General features: G+C 42.3%; 1 protein-coding gene across 1 annotated transcript; it reads right to left on the bottom strand.

The window, feature by feature from the left end:
* Window positions 1-1,394: 1,394 nt before the first annotated feature.
* Window positions 1,395-22,193, bottom strand: LOC118785763 (zinc finger protein Helios-like). Its single transcript, XM_036540680.1, has 8 exons — window positions 22,127-22,193; window positions 17,732-17,781; window positions 12,322-12,429; window positions 10,505-10,699; window positions 9,737-9,916; window positions 7,178-7,312; window positions 6,737-6,871; window positions 1,395-4,614 (listed from the first exon to the last, which is right to left on the bottom strand). The coding sequence occupies exons 2-8, from the start codon at window positions 17,763-17,765 to the stop codon at window positions 3,932-3,934; spliced, it is 1,470 nt and encodes a 489-aa protein (XP_036396573.1). The 5' UTR covers window positions 17,766-17,781; window positions 22,127-22,193; the 3' UTR covers window positions 1,395-3,931.
* Window positions 22,194-24,981: the final 2,788 nt, after the last annotated feature.

The following is a 24,981-nucleotide window of genomic DNA, read 5'->3' as shown; positions in this document are numbered from 1 at the left end:
ACAACTGCTATCACAACAGCAGCTCCTGCTCAAACACACAAAAACACTACACATTATTTTACAGAACAAGCAGAACTGGCACTAGCTGCTGCTACCAGCTTCCAGCAGGACTAACAGCTATAGCTGTTAATGCAGCTCATAACCAGGCTGTGTCTTGACTGCATTAAGAGCAGAAAGGAGGACCTTCACCTGTGTTTAGGTGGCATTTCAACAAGAGTTCTCATCCAGGCAAGTCCATACCCCTCCACCCTCTGTAAAAACAACATTACATAGAGACCTATGCAGTCCTGTCTTGCTCCTGTGGTGGTACTCAGTGCCACTCTGAGATATCAAAATGGTGTTGGCCACCCTCAAAGACATATGGTATATTTGACTGGCTTTGAGCATAGTGCAGAGAGAGTCATTTACTCTCTCTGTTTGAATCATTCACATTGCACATTATGTGTAGTGTTGTTGTATCACTGCTCACATTCACAGTAAAAATGTCAAATTACAAACACCGTTCTCAGTCTGGATTACTCAGTTTTCCTTTTTTTAAATTAATTTTATTCCTCAACCAACTCCCAGTTACCCAGACTACTGAGGGTGGCATAGCACAGAGTATCAAACAAACCGGCACTTTCATCTAAATTTCAAATGCGCAGTTAAAATTTAACATCAAATAATGCAAAAGACTTCAAACCATCATCTGAAATCCTGCACGCACAGAACATCATTTGCTGGAGTATGTTACATGATACATAGTAAGATTACTAGCAGCAGCAGCCTAATGTTTCCCTTTTTCATTACTAGCTAACTAGCTTTGATGAACATTTGAGAAGCAATTAGTTATTGTATTTCCCTATATTTTAGATTGCCAGTTTAATGGTGGCATCATTTCTTTGATAATGTACTGGCTAAATGCCTGAAGATTATTAGTCCAATCCTTACCCCTTTTGCTACCACTGACACATGAAGAGGAAGAAAAAAGAAAAACAATGGTCTACTTAAGAACAAATATGTATATCAATGGAAACTGTGCATGAGTACATTTTCAATCACTGGGTCAGACAATCTGTAAACAGGGGATTTGCTGTATCACATGATATTTTGTTCAGGTATCTACTGTTGTAGAGAAGAACAGAAGAAAAGCACACACTGACAGCATGTGGTATCCCAGCATTTATTTGTCTAAACTCAATTTGTAAGAAAAACCCATTATACACAATGCCTTCGCACATACAAAATATTTATACGTACAAACCAACATACACTGTAACATTTCCAGTTACTGGTTCTTTGGTCAGAAGTCTTTAAAAGCATAGCAAAACTTATATCATTCTATGTACACATTATTTTAAATGTGAAAAAATAGTCATTTGTTCACTTTTTACAAGAATAAATGTGTTGTGGTTTTCACTTCAAGTATACAGAGCTTTCAATTGACTTTTTGAACAAGTACATTTTATTCTCTTCTTGCCACTGAAAATTAAAGCTGCATGATGATTCACAAGTGATTCATTTTCCTTTCTTGAATACAAACCATTTGATCCTGTCTGTGCACAATGCGGAAACAAATGCTTGAAGGGACTGAAAGAGAATAACTACTTTCCAGGGAAAGGAAAAAAATCAAACAGCACAATTATTGGACTAACATCAACATTACAACATTTGTTTTGGTGCCTTTTTTCCATTCAAGTCATTTTAGTAAGCCTGAGACCAAAAATACACATACACAGACAGACACACACACACAGACATACTAGCACAGTTAAATTCATAATTCACCTTCTAACTATCTATCTTGTCACATGACTTCTGTGTCTATATGCCACATGACCTGTGATTTTGTCCTTAATGAGGTAAAGCTTGAAGAAGGTGCCAGTCTTTGAATGACTCAAGTTCAGATTAATTTCACCCTTTGGTTCAGGTGATGCCACACTATGTCTAGTGACAAAATCAGGTTGCCTCGTGCTCCCACAAGACCAGTCTGACATCAGAAAGAAAGCGTTATTCTACAGACTTACAGGGCAGCTCAGATGCATGTGAGAAAGGTGCATCGATTTCAAACATGTTGCTTAACAGTCTGCATTGTTGTGTGTTGGGTGGGGACCCACATGAGATGTTTGTATGAATGTGCTTTTAGCCACGTAGAGGTTTGGCCTGCGTAACTGAAAGTAGATGAAGGTGCTTAACCAAAAAATGTGGTTGAACATTTACAGGATCCTATCCTGGGAGAGAAAAGGCAGGGCTCCCAGATACTTTCTTAGGAGAAGGATGACTTACCTGACTTACAAGAACACCTACCTCGTTTCAAATTATGAGCTGTTTATATAAGCCTGCTTTTAAAATAGCACAGAAACACAGAAATACCATCTATGATGAACACACATTGCTCTGTGGCAGTTACATGGCATAGCCATAAAGGGACATAGAAGCCTGAGTAGTATATGAGACAAGAAGACAAGGTATAAAATGACTGTGACAGTTTCAATGATTAAAACTGAACATTAATGTTTTTTTTGCATTTCTTACATGTCTATTACCATGCAATGTCATATAATAATACACCTGATAGCTGCCAGGAAAAAGGAATAAGAGACTTTGGAGTCTTGTTTTATGCATGTGGGTAAAGCACCAAAGATGCCACAGAGTCGATTAGAAAACCAACTAAAAAAAAAAAAACAGTATGCTTGTGTTTTATTTTGTGCATTTGTAGACCTTATTATGAAATAAATATAGAGGTACTTTGTGGAATATTGTAAAATTGTATGAATTATTTTGTCAAACACCAATCAAACACCTTGCTGTCTATGGTGAAAGGTAGCCTGTAGCTACAATCATTAGACATACACAGGGTGAAATAAAATGCATTTGATAATTTGCTGTCTGTCCTCGCTATCTATTATTTATGTTATTATAGAAACAAATTATCCATAACCTAGAACTAATGCAGATAGCTGACATTTGCTAGATATTTGGCTAAATAGCCATTTAGGTTGTATAATTAATGTATTTAACTTTCTGACTGGCTTGGTGGCTCTGTGCAATATTACACAGAGCTAGAAATAATTTAAGGATTTTTTTTAAACAAATGTCACATGACCCTTCTGTTGCCAGTGGCAAAAAATATCAGATATCTGGATCCAAGCCGCTCTACCACACTGGTAGCATTGACACATTGCTGTAACGTTGGCAAACTCAAGCTAACTGCATTGGATGATTGATAGTAACCAGGAAAATTAAAGAAGAACATGCTACATGTAGAAAAGGGCTAATTTTGTGAATTAAAGACAATATTTCTGAAATAAATGTTAACTGTCTTTAATTCATTATGTTTTGCCTGCCTAAACTTTCTGGCTCTAAACTTTGCCATAACCCTCCTTTTTGTAATCTGCTTTGCTGACTACATAATGTTTGCAGGGTGCTGATTGAAAATATATCAGACATCTGAAGTACTATCAGCCTAATTTCTTTACTATCAGCGCAAAGATAGATGTTAAACTGTAAAAACTTTACATTGTTATAGTGGTATTTTTGGCAGCTATTTAGACCTCTTGCACTCTGACCTAGATGTGCTATCAAGATTTTGAGATTTTGCACTACAAGACTCCAAAGAATCTTATTCAGACCTCATCACAGTTTGCATTCATAGCTGCTCTGCTAAGATTTTACTTCAGATACGCCCAAGGATGATAACCTTTGAAAATGGAGGGAAAAAAGTCACTTATCACAATATCACTTACCACTGTAACCCCACTTGTACCCAAATCTCCTAAACAGATTTCAAAGGAAAATGGAAAATGAATTCTTTGAACCCAGACCACCATGTGTATGTTCAGTATGGTACAGTGTGCTATGCTATGTGCATCAACGTCCACATAGGCATGGGTTAGCCTGAGACTCACACACAGACCATACCCTCCGAGCTCAGTTCTGCCAACTCTGCCCCCTAGTGGAAAGTGTGTTCCCCGCGTACGATGTGTGAGGAGAACTCATAGCGGTCCTGGCTGTGGTGCCCACAGATGTTGCATTCCAAAGGGTCCCTGTAACCGTGGCAACCCATGTGGATGGTATACATGACATGGTCCAGGAAGAGAACCCGGCAGTGCCCACATCGGAAGGCCTTGACCTCCCGCCCATCCCCAGCGAAAACGCGGAAAGCCCCACCTCTGAATGCACGGTCAGCCGCTCCCTCCTGGCTCTCCTCCCTCCCGTAGGGGGGGCTGGACTCTTGCTGGAGGATGTGGTTTGGAGGGTGGCCCGTCCTCTCTGGGGGGCTGTTGAGTTCAGACTCTGTGGAATCCGGCCGGCTGTTGCTAGGTGACTCCCTCAGGGGGGGCTGGGAGTTCTTGGGTTGGGCAAGGGTGATGGGGCTGTTGGAGGTGGGGGGAAACTCCAGAAGAGTGGGCGGTGGGGGTGGGGCATCCCTGGGCCCCAAGAGGTATGGCTGGGTGAAGAGGGGGTTCATTGTACTGATAGATGGATGGGGGAGGAAGGGCCTCAGGGCATCGGCACCCAGGTAGGCGATGGCAGAGTCCATCATGTGGGCTTTGAAGAGGTCCGCCTCCCTGTCATAGTTCAGGCTCATGTCATGGGGCAGCTCTGGGTAGCTGTAGCGTACCAGTTTCTCTCCTGCAGAGACCAAAGAAAGCACTCATTCTAATGAAGGACAGGATGCATGATGTTATGTTTTCATATGACACACGTTTTTGATTTATGACATCATATGATCAACTTAGCTGGGTTTGTCTATACAGCTCCCAAAGCATTTTATAATAATCCAAAAAGTACACATAATGAAATTTACAATAATTCACCAGAGCACAAAATGTTTTTTATAATAATCAATGAAGTGCACACCATGCTATTTACTGTAATCCACCCAGTGCAAAAATTGCTATTGATAATAATCCTCCCAGGACACAAACTTCTATCGATAATAATGTGCCTGATAAACATAACATGGAGAAACATATAATAAAATAACATTTATTAAAAAAAAAAAACTGTATACACAACTCTAAGCGCTTGTCACTCTGCAAATGCAGAATACACATGCCCCAGGAACAACGTTCAAGAGCCAGTGACTTATACACCGAGATACATCTAGGTAAACACTTTCACAGGGGTTAACACTTTTAGTACCCCAAAATTTTTCTTAAAACCTTCAGATTAGTTTCGAGCTTCAGTTAATAATACACATTAATAACTGGAATATTATACATCTGAAAATGGTAGATTTTTTTTCTGTTTACATGAATATAATATAACACACTTGGAGTAACTACTCTGAAATGATCAGAAACTTGGAAAAAGGGTGTCATAAGCTTATAGTTGATGAATCTGTTTTTGGTTGTATTTAATAAATTTGAATTTATTTATTTATTTATTTTTACTTTCATCAATATTGGTATGGACTTTAAGTAGGGGAAAGCCCCATCTGAGCACAACAGCCAAAAACATGTTTAACCCCTGCAAAACGTGGATGCGGTGAGCTGTGTTTCTCTCCTCACGCTAACAGTGATGGCAAACGCAACAGGTGTGCCTAACCACAAAGTGAAAAACGGGTCTTTGTTTTATCAGTGTTCTGTATTTCCCACTCCCCCCTGCTTGGCCCATTGAAAATATGAACCAACATTTAAGAAATATCGGTTATCAAGCCAGAAATTCATGATCAATGATTCCAGAGTTTTAAGATAATGTTAGCTGAAGTTTCAAAACAGGGGCAGAAAACCAGTTTGGTCTTTTGAATTTGCACCCTGTGATGCATCAGTTATCAGTGTTTTTTTACATGTGTTTTTTTTCTCACCACAATAACCTTCTACTTACTGTTTCACTCTTTAGTGGAATACTTTGCTGTTTTGAAATTAACAGCATGAGGTTGGGAGAATCAGGCAAACACTGTTCTCTCATATGCTGCAGAGACAGATTATCACAAATTTTGCATTTTCTCTTTCGTTTCTGATTTATGAAACCTGAGTGAATCAGAAATTCTACATTTTCTGGCATCACTAGAAGTTCCAAAACAAATGAAAAATAATAATTTTAAGGATAAGAATAATTTTTTAAAATCCTGTTTTCCTCTATATCAAAATAAAATGCTCCTTTGGGTCTGCTCACAGAAGTTATAAGACTTCTTTATTTTATTTAAAAATAGTTCTGTGCAGTAACTTCATAAAAGATCCATAAACCACAAAGGCCCATGCTGCTATAGTTTAAAAAACATTTATCCAAAAAGTGAAGAGCACATTCAAACCTGAGTGCGATAAGAAATCACTTTAGCTGGTGTCTGCTGCAACAGCTCTGCATGCTTTTGGCCTGTTTGCCTGAGCGTGCTGATCTGAAGTGCAGGCAACCTAGAACAGATGCTGTACACAACACAGAGGGCAAGCAGCTTTTTAGGATGTGAAGAGCTTATTGGCTGGGGCTTTGAATTTGTGGTCTCCTGCTCTAGAATACAATAACACATCACTAAAAGGGCAGGCCTCCAACACTAGCACCAACCCATCCAATTGCTGCAATATTAAAATTCTTTTCAGCATTCACCCTCAAGCACTATAGCAGTGGCCCTCAAACTCATACACAAACCCTAAGACTAAACTCCTCAATGTCACCTACAACCTCTATAGATGTGTTCCTCAGATTCGCCCACAAACCTCCATAGCTGTGTCCTCAAAGTCACTCACCAGCTCTATTACTACACTTAGTAGCCTCACCCACAATCCCTCCCTATGACTACGGTTGTGAAACTCACCCACAAACTTCTGTGGTGTGGTGCTCTTTCTCTTCCCCACATTGCCCTGCAGTCTCTCGATCACCAGCGGCCGGTTGAACGGCGTGACACTCACGGCATCCATCAGAGGCCGCTGCTCCTTAGGAGGGTCTTCTCCTGTGTTTGAGGGAGGCGTGGCAGTCAGTGACCTGGGGTCATTACAAATACAGATGACCTACTTGTTCAAATAAACAATCCATGAATCAATGTATGGTGGTTGTTTTGAAAGGTAACTTTATTTGTAGCGACTACAAGTGAAATTACAAGCGTACTTGTAACATACCACAGCACTGGGTGGCCACTGTCAATATAGTCATCTGATGTTGACCTTAATAATTTTAACCAGTACAAGTAATAATTTCTGTAATTTTCTTTAAGATATAATCATTACCTACGCATCCTAAAACCCCTTTGAATGCACACCTTGGTATGATCCGGAATTCAGGGCGTCCATGTTCACTTGATGCAGGAAGCTGTGACAGCGCTCTTTGTGCTCCTCCAATGACGCACGTTGTTTGTAGCTCCGCCCACAGTTGTTGCACTTGTGTGGTTTGCCCACTGTGGAAAAAAATAATAAAAATAAACAGCAAAACATAAACGGACTCATTCAAACCTAGGCCTTATCAGTTTCATTCATTTCGTGTTTATGAACCAATCACAGTAACGTGTCCCATTCTAAACTGGGGGAGACAGAGACCAGAAGCGGCAATGGGAGCAGTGGGTGTAGACGTGGCAACATCTGGTCTTCACCGCTTGATGATGCCATAGCGCTGGCAGCTAGACTCAGAAGAGGTGGGCACCAGCTCCTCGTATGCTCAAGAAAACCTTATTCACAGGCGAGCAGGACCAAGTTCACTACTGTCACAAAAAACCCACGGGTTATCCATTGATGGCTGGAAAAAAAGCAGTACTGCCAGAGGACAGCGTGTTCCTCTGTAGCCAGCCCTGCGATGACTACGTTTTAAAGTGATTCATTTTCTCACCCTCCACCTTGGCTAGGTCAATGTCAGGGTGACTGAACTGTGTGAATGAGGTTTTGCCGGTAAATTTATGCTTATGGTTTAAAAATTCTTCATTTATAAAACTGAGGTAATTCACATTAAACACCTCTACAAGGGTGCCACAGCAGTGCCTGCTCCTGGGATTTGAACTTGCAAACCTTCTGGTTACCACTCCACAGTTTGACATCAGTTATCAACCTAGCCAGGCTACCAATTTTTTTTAATACTTTTTTTTTGTTGTATTTGAAAACAAATTTATAAAATTCTCCTGCACTGAGGTTACAAGTGAATACAATTTCTCTTTTAAAATTTCTCTCAGCTTTACAAAAACATCTGACCTATCAAAATATATGAGGTTTAAAAGTAACAGGAAATGTAATGAGAACACCTTGAACTTCCTTTTCACTTCCTTTCCAATATATAGAATTATACAGACCTTTACCAAGAAACCTTCCGCATGTACCAAACCTACAGCTAAATCAAAACATACTGTCAAACTAATTTCCATTTCCCTCTTCTCCACTATGTCAGCATATATGTACTGGTCTGCTCTAGAGAAACAATACCAAAAACATCAATTTTTTGGTTAATGGTGGTAACTTACAAAAAAGGAAACCCCCGACTAAATCATACAAGATATTAAGTCTATTCCCAGAATTGTTAACAAATGCAAAATGTAACCTTATGTAAAGGTGGTATTATTAATCATTAAGTGAAAATGCCTCCTGTTGAAATAAAGACCAGATCAGATGTCTGAACATGTCTCTTTAAGTGTCTGTTAGATTTGGCTTTGTTCTCTTCCCTCACGCCTGTGCTCTAGCCATGGTGCCAGGAGAGAAGGAGGGAACAGAGGGAGAGAGAGACAATGAGAGAGGACAGAATGATGGAGAAGAGTGAGAGGAAAAGAAAGTGGGAGGGGGCCAAGGATGAAACTAAGAGAGGGAGGCAATGACAGACAGACAGGACACTTTACTCAGGGATATGAGGTGGGGCAGTGTGCTCAGTGTCTAAATCATTGAGTGCATCAAGCGCATTACACAGTGTGTTACTTACAAAACCATTTAAAGTTAAACTTTCATTCTGTGTGAATGACCTGGTTCCTTTTTTTACCCACAGAACAGATGTTACTACGAAGCCTACCACACCTAGAGCAGTTCTGCCCGGCCCAGGCTCAGGCAGTCCATCTGCACTAAACCAAAGCTAATCAAAAGTCTTCTACAAACAAGCCAGATCTCAGGAAATCAGGTACTGCTTTACTTTGGTAGTCAACACCCTAGAGCATGTGGCTAACTATAGGTACCTGGGTCTGGTATCCAGCACTTCAGGGAATTTAAATTTAGCAATGTATCAATAAATTGAAAAAGCATGGAGGGCCTTCAATGAAAATAAAATAGAAGAAAAAATATACCTACAATATTTCAAGAGTGAGAAATCCTAAAGAATGGCACGTGATGTACAGAATCGGTGACCACAGGCTTGCTACTGAAACAGGTCACCACAAAAAGACCTGGCTGACAAACTAAAAATGGTCGTGTGATCACTGCAGCCTATCATTGGGTGAGACAGGGTCCCACTTCGTCCTTTCCTGACTCATGCACCTCTTCATCAGGAACAAATGCTTCCCCAGATTCTGACGTGGAGACCACAGTCTTGCCATTAAAACAGGTCACCGCAAAAAATGCCAACCAAAAATTTGCTGTGTGATCACTGCAGCCTATTAGACGTTGAGATGTTGAGGGGCCCACTTCCTCCTTTTTAGACTCTTGTCTAAATGTACTTCTTCATCAAGGGCAAACACTTCCCCAAATTATCTGCACATACAAACAAATTTCAACATCTTCCAGATTTAGAAAATGCTTTTGGGTGTAGCTCTTAGGAGTGGGCATCCTGAGTTCTTCACTGTACCTGACTGATCCCAGCACAGTGGCAGGTGGCACGTTGCATGTGTGTAGATAGGGAGAGGAATGGGAAGCATACTGACCTGAGTGTGTGCGCAAGTGTCCGGTCAGAGCATCACGGCGACGACAGGCATAACTGCAGAAGGGACACTTGAAGGGCTTCTCCCCTGAGTGGAGCTTGATGTGCCTCAGCAAGTTGCCCTTCTGAGTGAAGGAAACACCACACTGGATGCACTGGAATGGCCTCTCATCTGCAGGTCTCTCTGGCAATGACCAAAATATGCAGAATGAGGACTGTGCCTACAGCTTTAGGTCCCCCCAGGCACATCTGGGTCTATGTTTCAGAGTCTAAGCCAAAGCAGGCTCCATGGTTTATTCATTTTATATTCATTTAAACCAGAAAGCTGCTTTTTTCTCTTAAAGCAGTGCAAATAAAATTTAAACAATTCAAACAAAAATTATCATTACATGATTATTATAAACACACTGGATATCAGATTGCCAACAGCCTGAATGCTCGCCATTTGGAAAAGTAAAATAGGACTTGGTCGTGCACATGATGCATGTCTGTTTTGGGACAGGGAACAGGTTGTGGAGGATTCCAGGGATATTTTCCTTAAGAAAGATTCCAGGTCGTAACTATAATCTGCAATGGAGCAACCATCTCCACACCCATCAACAACACAAAAGAAAACAAGTTCAAAGGTTAAGAGAAATGTTTATGGTGAAAATGAGTAAGATTCAAATTTAACACTGTGAGAAAAGTCCTGAGTGTAAATCTGTCACAGGGAGCACCAGGTACTGGACACAGATTGCCTGTACATTTAAAGACTCATCACAAAGCAGGTTACCATTGGGCAGCAGCGCTGCTGCGTCACATGATCCCTCTGTTCTTGGGTCTCCATCCTGCAGGTTGTTGGGGCTGTCAATCATAGGCTCCTCCAATCCAGATCCTTCCTCCCCATTTTGGCCCTTCTCCTCTAGACCCGGCTCCTTCTTTACCCTTTCCTCTTCTGCACCTTCCTCCTGCACCTTCCTCCATGTTTCTGTTGTAATATAAACTTTACAAATTAGTAAATCCCTCATGTGTTCACAGCAGCTGGCATGAGTAGCCAGTTACCTCTGAATCATCTCAGTTACAGGCAAAGGAGTCAAGAGAAAAAGGTGTCTTTTATAATGTTTAAGCCTATTCTAACCTATTAATTATGTTAGAGTTTCTTGGCCCACCCCAGGCAAAAGAGAAGGACTGTAGAAAGAAGCGAACTGATAAAGGGTACAACATCAACGCCCCACTTGGGTTTCAAACTTGTAATCTCTGGGTTACAAATCCTGGTACCCATCTCTGTGGTAGACTGGGTGATTCCCTTGAGGGTGTTAATCATGAAAATCTAGCTCAGGCCTGAGACCAGCTATGCAGTCATAAAGGGACAGAGCTGAGGTGGACCTCCTGACACCCTCCACATCTCTCTAAAGAGAGAGTGACAGACATCTCCATCTAACCTGTAGCGTGGCTCATGGCTAACAATAGGTGCTGACCATAGGGGACCCTGCAGTCTTGAAATAAAAATTTAAATAAAGCACATTAACTTATTAAAGGTCAGGAAGTAAATCAAACTGATCTAAACAAACTAGGAATACCTTTGAATGTCCTTCTCTATATCTAGAAGACATTTACAAAACATACTAAGCTTACATTAACTGTTCCAAGAGCATGCATATTTCCATACTCTAAGAGGACTTGACAGGGTTGTTCAACATCATTTCACTGAGTGTTTCCAAAATGCAGATATTAATGTAATTATCACATCCAAATTGTACACAACAAAAATTCTTTCAAGAAAAAGGGGAAACCATACTTTAGAGAAGCTACCTTTCTTTCTACAGTAATAAGAAGACACAAAATATTTAAGGCTAATATGTGGCAAGAGAGGTACAAAAACTAGACTATTCTCCAGAAATACCTATAAAGAATACATTTTATGCAGCGCAGGTAAATTATTTAGTTGGCTAGATGTTGGGCAGTTCTCTGTATTTACGCTACATGCTTATGCTTTCTTACATATTAACACTGCCAGATAAAAGACCACTGTTTTGAGGATATCTTCCCAGATAACATGCTGCAGTCTTGCACGACTGTTGTAACAGTTGCCAGTGATAATATTGATAGAATGCACCAAAAACAAACCAGGGTTGAGAACATAGCCAGATAGGTGGGGTCCTGGTGTGGGTTCGGAGTCACTGTGGCTGTTTTGCAATCGGTGGCTGGCATGACAAAGCACTGATGGGGCAGATGCACCAAGGACAGTATCAGTGAGCTCGGGCTCCATCTCTCTCTCCATCTGAAGCGCTTCCCTTTTCTCAGCATTGCGATGACGTGACTCAAGTCAAGTGGTCATGGCCGAAAGCTAACCTTTCTTTTAAACGGATACTAGGAGTGCTGTGTCCTCACATCCAAAATGTGTAGCTACTTTACAAATTCTGGTAAATCAGTTACTGAAGACAGTGCAATGTGTCCTTGCCAGCATTCTGAAAAGAGATGGCTTAGCTTTGGTCAAAGCAGAAAGTGCTGCATTTGGTCACTGCATTAATCTTTTCTGGAATAGGGGGTCGTAACAGTGGTTATTAGGGGTCAGGGGGGTCAGGCAAGTATAACAGAAGACTCACTCACCGACAGGAGAGTTGACCTGGAGGGCAGTGGGCTGTCCATTTGGCATGGTCATTGACAGGTCTACCAGCATCCTGGCATGCTCCTTGCTGGGAGAGCAGGTGCTGTTACCTAGAGAGACAGGCATCAAACAAGAGGAGCCACAGACACTGGTTGACAACTAAAGTCCCTGTGACCCCAGAACAAAAGACCCAAGCTGAGCACTCCAAGCTGGCAGGAATCTTTCTCAGCAGTGGGGGTGTTTGCTTTAGTATAAGTGGAAGGAACAAGAGGGAGTGGTACATAGGATGACTGCTTGCTTTAAGCTGCTCCCTCTGTGAGTATATTTTTTACCTCAAGCATCTGTGCTTTGGACATACCCTCCACTATGGTGACTTGCATTGCTTTTCTTTTCACATGTATACAGCTGGATTCTGACTGATACAGTTCAGCTGAAGTACCTTGTTCAGGGGTACAACAACAGTGCCCAGCCTGGGAGTGAGCCCTGTAGAGTTCCGCCTACAAGCCCAGCTCCTTAATTATGCAAAACCTGCTGAACAGGGCACCTACCTTCTAGCATTTAAAAGTACTCTGGAGAAGAGAGGCACTTGTGAAAATGCTGGGATTATTGCTGAGGATTGGCCACATATATTTCTACCAAGTCTGATGATTAAACAGACCTGATGTATGTGTGTGTGTGTGTGTGTGTGTGTGTGTGTGTGTGTGCATGTGCGTGTGCGTGTGCGTGTGCGCGTGTGTGTGTTCTGCATTGTAAAAACACAACTGACTGGCACGGGACTGCTGGCAAGGAGCGAAGCCTGATTCAGACCAAACACCTTGTGAATCACTAAGGGTGGGACTGCGATCTAAAGAGGACAGGAGCAGAGAAAGAGAAAGGAGAAAGAGGGAGAGAGGGACAGAGAGAAAGAGACAGAAAGGAATCGAGAGAAGAGGGAAGGAGAGAAGTAGACAGAGCAGTCATATTTTTGCATGTCTGGCAGACGCCCACTCAAAACCTGCTCTCTGTAGTAGAAGTAGAAGTAGAAGAACGGGGCAGAGGCAGGTGGCAGGTGAATGGCTCATTCCAGCTCAAAAACACCGCACACTATCCACACAGTAATGGTGTTCTGACAAGATATCCACGCATTCTCTAACGATTATTACCATGAGTAAATATCTTGTACAAATTCATAATATTAAAAACTCAAGTTATTAAGTCAGCCCAAGTAAGGAAGATTAGAATTAAATTGGTGACATTTAGCCCTTCTGACAGAGCAGTCAGGACTGCTCTGCAGCCTGGACAGAGGGGTGAAGCTTTGTAGCAGGAGGTAAGCACGGCAGGAGGGAGCCCCAATCCGCCCTGGCATGTTGGGAACGTAGGAGCAGGCCCAGCAGGGGATCAGGTTTTTCCTGTTGGGCGGATGTGCCTCCACACTGTCCCGCTTTCGTTCAGCTCTCAAAGCAGGCCTGAGTGGAGTGGCTGAGACAGCTCAGCTAACCCAACTCTTAAAAAGGCATGACCTGGAGCCTCCTGCACGTCCCATCGCTTTATGCTGCTGTACACTACAGCACATTGCATTGCATTACTGTCCCTTACACCACACATTATTGTTTGCGACTGCTTTCTGCATTACTGTGTATGAGAGTACATTACATATCATTTAATTACACTGCAGAATAATATAGTACAATGCACCACATTACATTATTGTACATAGCAATACATTATTATGCATTACATTACATGGCTGTATGTTATATTTTTGTGCATTAAATTTCTCTGCACAGCCGCCTTTGACACAGCAAGAGAGTGGTCATTAAATGTCACCTTCACTGCCACTGGTATCTGTGATCTAAATGTTGGTACGAGCAGAAGCAATCTGTCCATATTGTATCATCACAGCATACCTTAGCTTCACACGGTCACAAAAAAGTAAAAGGCAGGCCAAGGAATCAATAAGGCAAAGCACCCCAGCAAAAATAGCATAGCCATGCTAATACATTTTTTTTCAGGACTGATGTAACCTCAATACAAGGAGATCAGAATTTCTGTGCTATTTATGTTTCATAATTTCAGAACTATACCTACAACATCAAAGAAAAAACATGTATCTGAATGGTGGCCAGTAGCAGTAGCCTACTACTCCAGTTCTTAGTACAATTCCCACTCTTCCACATACCTGCAGTATCTGCAGCACTGTTCTTTTTTGATCTGTTTAGAGATTTTGAATCTAATCATTGGAAAAACTGTCTTCCCCAACTTTAAAACCTGTAAATATTTTCACACACATGGTGCTGCATGAGTGTGAGCACACAAAGATAGTGGCTGCCACACTCCCATTCACCAGATAACAGGAGGAGTACAGTGTATGGGACCTAATTATCTTGTGCAGATTATCATATCAGATTAATAAAGCAGAACTACCACCCCCCCACCCCCCCCCACACACACACACACACACACACACAGCTTTTCTCAATACAGGCACATTTTCCACTGTCCTCACTTGCCAGAGCTGCAGATGAGTGTATATTTGAACACATCTACTCATGAGGGGAGTTGTGTGGACACATTCTGCTTGAATGTAAGCGGCCCCACACCTCTGATCTCTGATCAGTCCGACCCAGCACATTTTTAAAAGAAACGAATGACAAGGGTAAGAGTGCGAGCGAGCGAGAGAAAGAGAGAGAGGTATCGAGGTTGGCTCCAGCTCTGCATGTCACGCCCGCACTGCTTTTGTCAAACGTTCCATGATGACTGTTCCATTTGTCCCACAATCACTGCACCTCTCCTCCTGCACCATGACTGTTACTCTAGAGTGCCAATTTGGGTCACTGCGTGTGTGTGTGTGTGTGTGTGTGTGTGTGTGTGTGGGGGGGGGCAGAAAAATTACATTTACCTAGAATCCTTGGAACAGGTACTTCTTGTTGGAAGGATATGCTACCTTGTGCTATATACCTCACCATTCCCTCATGTCTTTTTGTTGTGACATATGTGATGAATGCAAAGGTGGCTCTCTCACAGTGACATGTGCGCACCTGGAAATTCCTGTCCATTTATGACAACTGATCTAAGATTGCCTTACAACCAGCCAATTCTAACCTAAACCAGGACTACAGTTCTCCTACTGATCTAAAGTCAAAATACTACTTTTACAACAGTGCTGATGCAGTGACAGTGAGCACCTGCCCTGGGGCCACTCCACAGATTAGCTAGAGAGGAGGGACTGGGCTGGACTGAGGGAAGGAAGCGGATGGGAAGATGGAATGCAGAAATAGGCTGGAAGGGCTGTAGCTACCTATGTAGGACATTACAGACAGACATTATTTCAGTGGTTCAGTTGTACAACACAGCTTTTTCCGGTATAACACATTTTGGTCCATGAAGCATCTTCCTGTGTAGACAATGGATGCCTTCTCCTTTTGTTCTGTAAATGATGGCCAGTTGTTGGTAAATAGAAACCATGATCAATTCAAACACCTCGCCCCTGCATGTAAGACACTCCACCACCGGAATTGAGTCTCATTTTCTCTGAAAAGTCAAAAGGCCTCCTGGCCTGTCAGGTTTCCCTGCAGGCGTCCTCAGCAGGGAGGCCAGAAAGTCCCTCCTACCACCACCAACGCAAGACAAAATAGAACTGCCGCATGCGTGGCTAGCACAGGCCCGGCGCGTGAGCAGGATGTGGCAGAAGCAGCTTTTTTAACTTTTTGCATGCACAAAAACATGAAAACATGCCATAGGGGAAAATCCCAGGGCAGTCGATATTTCGTTTCCACCATTAGGAAAGGTGTGCGATATTCTACCGTGCTCTATGGTGCATTGCCTGCATCATGACATCATCATTGGGCTTGGCACAATACACAGGGAAAACAATACAGACGGTGAAGCAGCTCACAACCAACAGCAGACCAGTGACACAGTTGAGACCACTGAAATGATTCAGAAGTCTGCAGTATGGCCTTATCTTGCCATCAAGATAATAGAAGAAAACCCCGATTGGCTGTCTTGTGATAACATCAGTGCAATCAGGAAGTGTTTTTACAAAAAGTGTGTATTTGGTTTGGATATTATTGTTGCACATGGCTAAGCGTCACTAGCCTCAGCCCCAAAAGGTAAACCTTTTTAGCCTAGAAAGAAGATGAGTCATTGGAGATTTAAAAAAGAAAAAAAAGGAAAAGGAATAAATGAAGTGGATTACAGAACCTATTTTAACATTCATTCTGTTCTGTCAATTGCACAGAACACTTTCCCAAGATTTTAGTGGAATCAGAGACAGATAGAGTGGTCAAGACCAGGCCTGACACAGTCCTGGACTACAGTCTGGACTACAGACAAAATGATGAACCTAGTTAGGCTGGATGGCCTGTTCTTGTCACTGAACGTCTTATGTTCTTATGTCCAACCGTCAGTCATCCACATGACCAATCATACCACCTGCTTATTGACAGCAGAGGAGGCTGGTGGAAGTGGGGGTGGGGATGGGCCAAAAGTCAAAATGTAATCCCTTAGCAATGAAGGAGTGATCAGGTAAACTTTTCAACGGCTAACTAACCGGTGGTTAATTGCCACCACTGAGCCAAACAAGCTCCTGCTCTGCTCTTATGAAAAGTGGATGCTTCCATCAGTCTTTGCAAGTGCTGGAGAGTTTCATCTGATGTACAAGAGAACAGAAACATGTACAGACCTACAGACCTGCACAGGTTGCTTTATATCTGCTCAGTGATTTCATAAATAAACTTAAGACAGCACTCCAGCCATAAACATCGCTGCTGGGACTCTATGACATGATTCACGTGACACAGTACATTCAGAAAAATTAATGAAAAATGCACATCATACTATCTTGACTAGCTACACCATTATATCCCATAAAACTAAAATAAATCAAATAAGCTTTTTTCTCTCTGCTGTTCCAGTTCCTCCTGCAATCAGAAGTCCCTTTACTATGTTGTGTTTAGTGGTCACTCAATACTTCTTAGTAATGCCACAGATATTAAGAACAGATATTCAATTGCTGTGTTTTTTCCATCCGCTGTACTTCCCTGTCTTGTTGCTTCAACCATAGAAGAGACAGAACTTCCGATGTGAAGCACGCAGTCAATATATAGAATATCTGTGGTGACGCTGTACTGTCTGAAAGCTCGCCAACGCAATGTGCCATTGGACTGCGTATCTCATTTCAGACCTGCTCACCATTTCCAAATGTACTGCCAGTGCTGTGTGACAGCAGCACAGAGAATGTCCTCCATCCTCACAATTTACAAATTACTAATGCAATCAAAACATGTGAGAATCTGGGGAGCAATGTACATCACACTTCAAGGCAGAATACGCCCATGCTGCGGCTAAGTCAAGCTAAAAACTACTAAGAGGAGTTTCAGTTTCGATGCCAGCTAATAGCACTAATAAAGAAATGATTAAACCTCAACTTACTGGCAAGATAGCCATCTGTAGCCTTCGTTTCCATAGTCAGGGGGGCTGGGCTGTAGGAATCAAAGAGAAGAGCTGATTAGTACAGATATCCACGCGTCTGGGAAAGTGGAAACAAGGGGCCCCATCAGAGCGTTGTGGCATCTCGTGCCCCCCTCAACGTGTCCTGATAACCACAAAGAGTCTGAGAGACGAGGCCTTGGCTGCCAGGACCTGCACGAGAAAGAGCTGGCAGAGGTCCTGAGCTGTTCAGAGAGATAAGGAGTCCCAATGGACATGGTGTGTTGAGTAAAATCTTGCTGGTGACTTCCACAGTTTTGGCAATGAGGGAGAGCAGCACAGCACAAGAGAACAAACAAGAGACAAAGTGCAATAAAAAAAGAGGGGTGAGAGGCTTTTTAAGTCACTCCAGATGAGAGGGTCTGCTAAATGACTAACTATAAGAAGTGTTGTTTTGACTTCACAAGACAGGTTCTGTCATTATTGACTGTCATATGACTGTATGTCCCACAAAAATGGACTTGAGTTAACAGTTTAAGTAAATGGAGTTTACTTAGAACACAAAGTGACCTATATTTAACCATAAAAGTTGTTTTGGTGGGATTCACATACCAGAAGTAGTGGAAACTGCTAAACAGTGACTATTTGAATAAGAAAATGTCAATTCACATAATGAAGTGCAAGTGAGAGATGGTGCTTACCAGGCTACACACTCAAAAATATCAAAGTCTCTCTTCTGTTGTTGAAATACCAGTGCAATTAGAGTGAGATTCAAGTTGTGCTTTTTGGGCCTTGTGCTCACAAACTCTTGTGAGAGGGTTGTGCAACGGTAACTTCTATATAACTGTGACATTTACAAAAGTGGTGACTATCACCGCAGTCTTTGGTGAAGCTTTGTATGGAAATTACACGTGTGCCTGTGTGCGTGTGCGCGTGCGCGTGTATATGCATGCGTGCATTTGTATGCATGTTGTTTTCTGTGTGAGTGAGTGAATCTGAAATAGGCACTTATTAAAAATTAAATAACTAGTCTGACTTATTTCTGCATTTGCACACAAAAATACACAATCATTTCAGAAGACTGTTGAGGAGTCAGAGAGGAAGACTGCAAGCACTTCTAAAAAAATCTTTCTCATAAATGGGTCACTGTATTTTGGCAACCCCTGCTAAAAGATGTTGCACTACAACCATCACATGAATTTTCATAACCAGAATTCTGTGAACTCAAGCAATTAGATGCATTGGAAAGTATCTATTTAATAGAACAGTTGCTGATTGGATAAGGTATAGGATATTAGTCACAACACTTTCTGCTTATCATTGGAAAGCATACACAGCAGCAACAGTACATGACAGAAATAGCCAAACATGCTTAGAAGGGGTCCATTTCTAAAACGTAAATAAAACCTTTAGGGTTGATACTGACTGGGTTGTGTGGCAGTTCAATAGAGTAATAAGGTCATATAAGTTAAAACCATTTACATTATTAGTCACAAACATCACAATTGTTTGTATTCAGACTGAGATATCAACTGTATATGCTGTTTTTGAGACACCATGGGACAGTGAATACATTGTGCAGGCCCCTATTTGCTATTGCAATAAGTATATATTGTTCCATCACACATAAATGAACCCCATTCATTTGCACAGCTTCAAGGCACTCATTTGGAACATTCCCCTTTAGCAAACTTGTTTGCCACACAAACTTGTCCTTACATTAGATATATATCGTTAATATATGAATAAAGCAGAACACTACTGGCATTAGAGGTCTGGGAAAAGAGGAAAGATACATGTATCCATTTAGGGAAAGGAAGGGAACGGGGCACTAGGAACTGTGTAGTTTGTTAACTGTACAGAATAGAATGCAAACAGAGCAGGATTTGCTGTGAATGCTAACTGTAAAAGCCAACACAAATGCTCCAGGTTGAACACTGGAGTGAAAATGACTATGTTGGTTGTCCTCAAGGGTCAAGTCACCCCCCCCCCCCCCCCTCCATCTCACTTGTCAGTAGAGTGAGATGCTGAAAAATTTCAGGCTCAGCCGCTTTGCTCATGGATTAGAAAGGCTGTTATAGTTACAGTTATGGTCTCTGCTGAATGAGCTGGGTTTATTCTGACTGTCTCTCACACATAGTGAAGGAGACAGTGCAGAAGAATTTTTTACTAAACCGAACATGGCTGCAGAACTCTATTCAAAATATAACCCCATTACGCAACCTCTCTCTCTGTGACAGAAAAAAAAACAAGCAGACATTAAGCAACAGCAGCAATGATCCTTTTGTCCTCAAGTTTTAAAAGAGGGGTTCTCCTTAGTTTTCAGGCAAGCCTCTTCTCTAATTACAGAAAGTCAAAGGTCCTTACACAATCTCAAGTCCTTCTAACAAATCAAACATCAGTTACTCATTGCACTAACTTTTCTCTGACAGTGATTCATTCAGTATGTACCTTTCACAGCATGGGCAACGGCCAGTCTTCACCTTCATTTTTCTCTACTGTAATTTTATACTATATGAACATCTGGAACACAAATGATTATCAAATTTTATGAATCCAATCCAATTAAATATGATTATTGGCCCTTTTCACATGAACAAATACAGCACTACATTATCGCCATTCTCTGCATCAAAATGGAAGAAACTGTTACAGGTTAGAATCATGTTCCTCACATTCAGGACCTGTGCTAATTCTGAGCTACACTGACCAGCATCGTGTCCACATGGTTGCCAAGAAACAGCTCCTTGAAGATATTATTCTGGGAGACCATTGCTGCTTACACAACAATATATAATTCCTCTTTCCTTTTAGCTTAGGTCTCATGGGTCTTCATTTTCATCCGTAAACCAGAAATGTAAAGTCTGCTACTCCTTCTATATGGTAGATTTTAATTGTCTTAGCCAAAAAAGTCTTAGCCAAATTGTCTCTTAGCCAATTGTCTTAGCCAAAAAAGAGATCAATTGGTTTAATTGGTTTCATCAATTAGTTGTTCTGAACGGTTCAAGAGCTGTTCACTAAGCAGGATAATCATCAATTTAGGTTGAATGTACGCACATTCACAGCAGTACCTGTACTTGAACTGAGAAGCATCAAATGTTGCCTGATGATGATTAATCACAAGATTAATCATTAATTAAAATTAATGTTTAATTACACAAAACATCAAGCACGAAAATACTACAGAATAAAACAAATGTATAACAAACTATAATAGCTGGAGCGAACTGCTTTGTCAGCCCTACACAGAACGGTCACTAAGTGAACACCGACTAATGATTTCTTGCCATTCACGCTCACAGAAGTCTTACTGGACAAATCAATGTCATAAAAAGCCTATTTAGTATATTACTCCAATTGTTCTTTATTTCGCAAGATTCCAAGTAACACACGTTTCTGTATTTAAGTATCTATAATGTATAGCGCATTGATATGAGTAAAGGAAACGTCATGGACATTTATCAACTAGTGCAACTAGGGAAGGTCACGATGCTCTCCTTAAACAAAAAATGCAGGAGACGGAGGAAAGCTTTAAGAGGTCATAGTATAAAAACCTCCAGGTGTGTCGGTTTAAGAGAAACCAAACAGCGCGTGCAGGCCAACACACAGATCGCGACAGTCTCTAGGCACTGGTTTCCACAAACAATCGCTGCCCCACACGTGTTTCACTTTTTTCATGTGTCCTTCAGACTATGAATACCGTTAGTTCAGAAACTCCAGAGACATCATTCCGAGTCATTGGGTCTTTTCCAATGTAATGTAATCTACAACCTCTCCTTTGCTCTCCGTCGTCTGACCTTGTCTTTTGAAGGCAATAGATATAACTGGCAGTTGAAACAAACCCCTGCAGTAAAACATTTTCGAATGCTATCTACTCTACTTTTCCCATATTATAAAGTGCATGGATAAATAATTACATTTCATTACATTACATGCATTTAGCAGACGTTCTTATTCAGAGCGACTTCCATAACAGTAGAACATAAGTGGACCCGTTCAGTTTACACGAGCAACAGTGTCAGACCAGGCTCACAACACTCCCAGACCAGTGAATGTGAGCATAACATTTTTCAAGCCCTACCACAAGTTAACTTGTGCACGCTGACAAAAGCCATGTATACTACGATAAATAACAAAAACAATCACCGTCATATTATCCTAAACCATCTATACCCTTCTATCTGAATCAGCGCAGAAGCCGACAGGTTCGGATCCTTCGACAAGTGGGTAGTCTCTGCTCCAATCCACTTGCGATGACATTGAAAAGGCAATTATTGTTCCAGTCCATATGAAAGTTCATAACTGTAAATTTGTTGTCACCTTTTTACATGATGTACACAAGTTTAATCAACTCGCAATTAATCAATAATTATAACGTAATTTAATTTAAAGATTTACCTTGCTACGTTTTGCCCGATCGACGCGCCCAAACAAAACTCGAATTTCCACAGATACTGTGACAGCCCCCCCCCCCCCCCCCCCAACCCCCCCCCCCCCCCCCCCCCCCCCCCCCCCCCCCCCCCCCCCCCCCCCCCCCCCCCCCCCCCCCCCCCCCCCCCCCCCCCCCCCCCCCCCCCCCCCCCCCCCCCCCCCCCCCCCCCCCCCAACGATTTTAGATTTCAAAGGTTTCGTGTTGCCAGACGCGCCAATACTCATGCATCGCATGCAATAGTCACTTGTTCCTCCACACAATCCTCAACTATCCTTTCACAAAAGCTGAAGGAACTGGAAATTCAAAATAAGCTTCAAACGTTACACTATTGTCACATTGGAAATAGACAGGAAACGACCTTGTCGAGTGTGTGCTCGCGAAAGTCAAGGCACCTCCAGTGCTATTTGTCAGGTTACTTCCTCTGAAACAAACTTGCTGATCAACTTTTCCACGTCACGCATGAACCCGCACCTGCTGCATTAGCAATATACGCACGACATAATCTTGCACACCAAAAGGTTTAAGATACCTACGTCGACTGGAAAAAGGCGACAACGAGAACATAAAGGAAGGGGGTGGGGGGAGAAACTGGATTCACTGGTTCCTTGGGAATTAGTCCAAGAAATCGAATAGGGGAACAGCCTATTTTAACCGAGGAAAAGGACTGGGAATTTCGTTGGATTTTTGACAGAAAACAAGATATACAGTTATACAAGATGTTACACGTATGAAGATGCCGACCTATCACTCGCATTTTGGAACAAAATTTAACTAATAATCTACGCAGCTCTCTTCTTATTTGTTACCTATGTTTATTTACCTCTGACTTGTAAAATGTAAAAGCTACGAAATAAATGGGAAGATGTCTCCGAATTAAAACAGCGGCAGCAGCTACAGTGTGCATGATGTACTTACGCATGGCAGAGACGATGGGTATATAACAAAACATCGGACTACGCATAATACGTCTTCATAACTGCATGAAACGTGGTGTACATAGCGACTTTACGATTACAGTAAGAAGTGATCCGATCACCCTTTCACTTTACCTGTCATTCCGACAAACTGAGTTTTCCGTGTAGACGCACTTGTCTTTATGGAGGCTGTGCTTACAGGTTACATCTTGCCTCTGACAATGCAATCGTGCAGTTCAGAGTCGCGCACAAGAAATCGCGCTGTTATAGTAAACGGTATATCTACATTAACATGATGTTGCTGGTGTTTATTTATTTGCTTTGTCTGTTTTGCATTCATATATCCGGAGCGCAACGATCTGATTGTTTTAGCTTTGATGGATACACAGTAGCCTAAATTCTTCACATTCGTTTGACGGAATAAGTACATTGTGAAGCAGGCAAACAGACCCACAGTAATTAAGTTATTCCGTCGCTTACTTACACCCCCACCCCCCAAAGTGCATGACAAATATGTAGATTTGCTGTGTTGTAGATGATAGAAGTAATAGATCAGTTTATTTAACTGTATTTCCTACTGGATAGGGTAGCTATCATACATTTTAAACAGAATCTTGTTTGAGTGATTTAGTTGTGCTGAAATTGTTTGGCCATGTTTGTGTTATTAAATGAATGTATTTTCTTTCAGTTTTACAATTTTTTTTTTTCCTTGGATGCAGTTGAGATCCATTTCTTTTCAGCTCATATGCTCACATGTTACAAGTTGACTGTTTTATGCTTCTTTAAAGTTAATTCTAGGGCTGCCCCCCCGACCAAAGATTTTCCTAGTCGACTAGTAGGCCTAGTCGTTAGTTCAAGCATTAGTCGACTAGTCGTCGCACGTTTGACATTAATTTAATTATTTAAATATAGGCAATATTTTTGGGGGCATCAGAAAATGGTTTGAGTTCCAGGACTGAGGAAGAATGTTACAAGTAACATTGTTAACACTGTGCCGAGCTAGCCAGGGATGACCCAAGACCAGGGAAGCTTGTGGGGTGTCTAACAAGGGCGGCAGTGTAGCATAGTGGTTAAGGAGCAGGACTCATAACTGAAAGGTTGCAGGTTCGATCCCCGCTGGCCCGCTGCTGCTGTAACCCTTGGGCAAGGTACTTAACCCACAATTGCCTCAGTAAATATCCAGCTGTATAAATGGATAACATTGTAAAACAACTGTAACCTATGTAAGTCGCTTTGGATAAAAGCGTCTGCTAAATGAATAAATGTAAATGTAAATGTAACACGTGCAAAACGATCTCCTCGCGATGGTTGCCAGAGATGAGGAAGCTCACAGGGGGGGTGGCGTGGGTGATGCGGACCAGAGGGGCACCAGAGTGCAGCGGGATACGGGGCAGCTGCAATCATCAATGAAACTCCTATCGGCCCCCGAATCGATTAAAACTGAGACAGCATGGGGATGACCCCCGATGAGCAGAGTGGCCAAAAAAAGAGGGCAGATGTCAGGGGACTGGTTTAAGGGGGTCACGCTCACCTGTACTCCCCTTGCTACGGGTGAGCGCTGGCTTTTACCGGGGCAGGTTACCACGAAATGCCCTGGCTGTCTGCAGTACAGGCAGGCTCCGGCGCTGATCCTCTTCTGTCGCTCGGCAGGGGACAGGCAAGTCAGGCGAGTGCAGTCAACTTGCATCAGCTCCGGGGAAGCAGGCAACGGAATGGCGGGGCTACGCGCAACCGGTGCGGGCAGTTGTTCTCGGGAGGGGCTCGGCAGTCCACTGGCTCCTTTCTCCCGGCACCGCTGCGACAGGCGCTGGTCGACACGGATGGCCAGATCCACCAGGGCGTCAAAGCTGGCCGGCAGTTCCCGGGTGGCCAGCTCGTCCTTGATGGACTCTGAAAGGCCGTGGAGA

This window comes from Megalops cyprinoides, chromosome 11 (genome assembly GCF_013368585.1).
Source record: "Megalops cyprinoides isolate fMegCyp1 chromosome 11, fMegCyp1.pri, whole genome shotgun sequence".
Classification (NCBI taxonomy): Eukaryota; Metazoa; Chordata; class Actinopteri; order Elopiformes; family Megalopidae; genus Megalops; species Megalops cyprinoides.
This window is presented reverse-complemented; position numbering and strand designations above follow the sequence as displayed.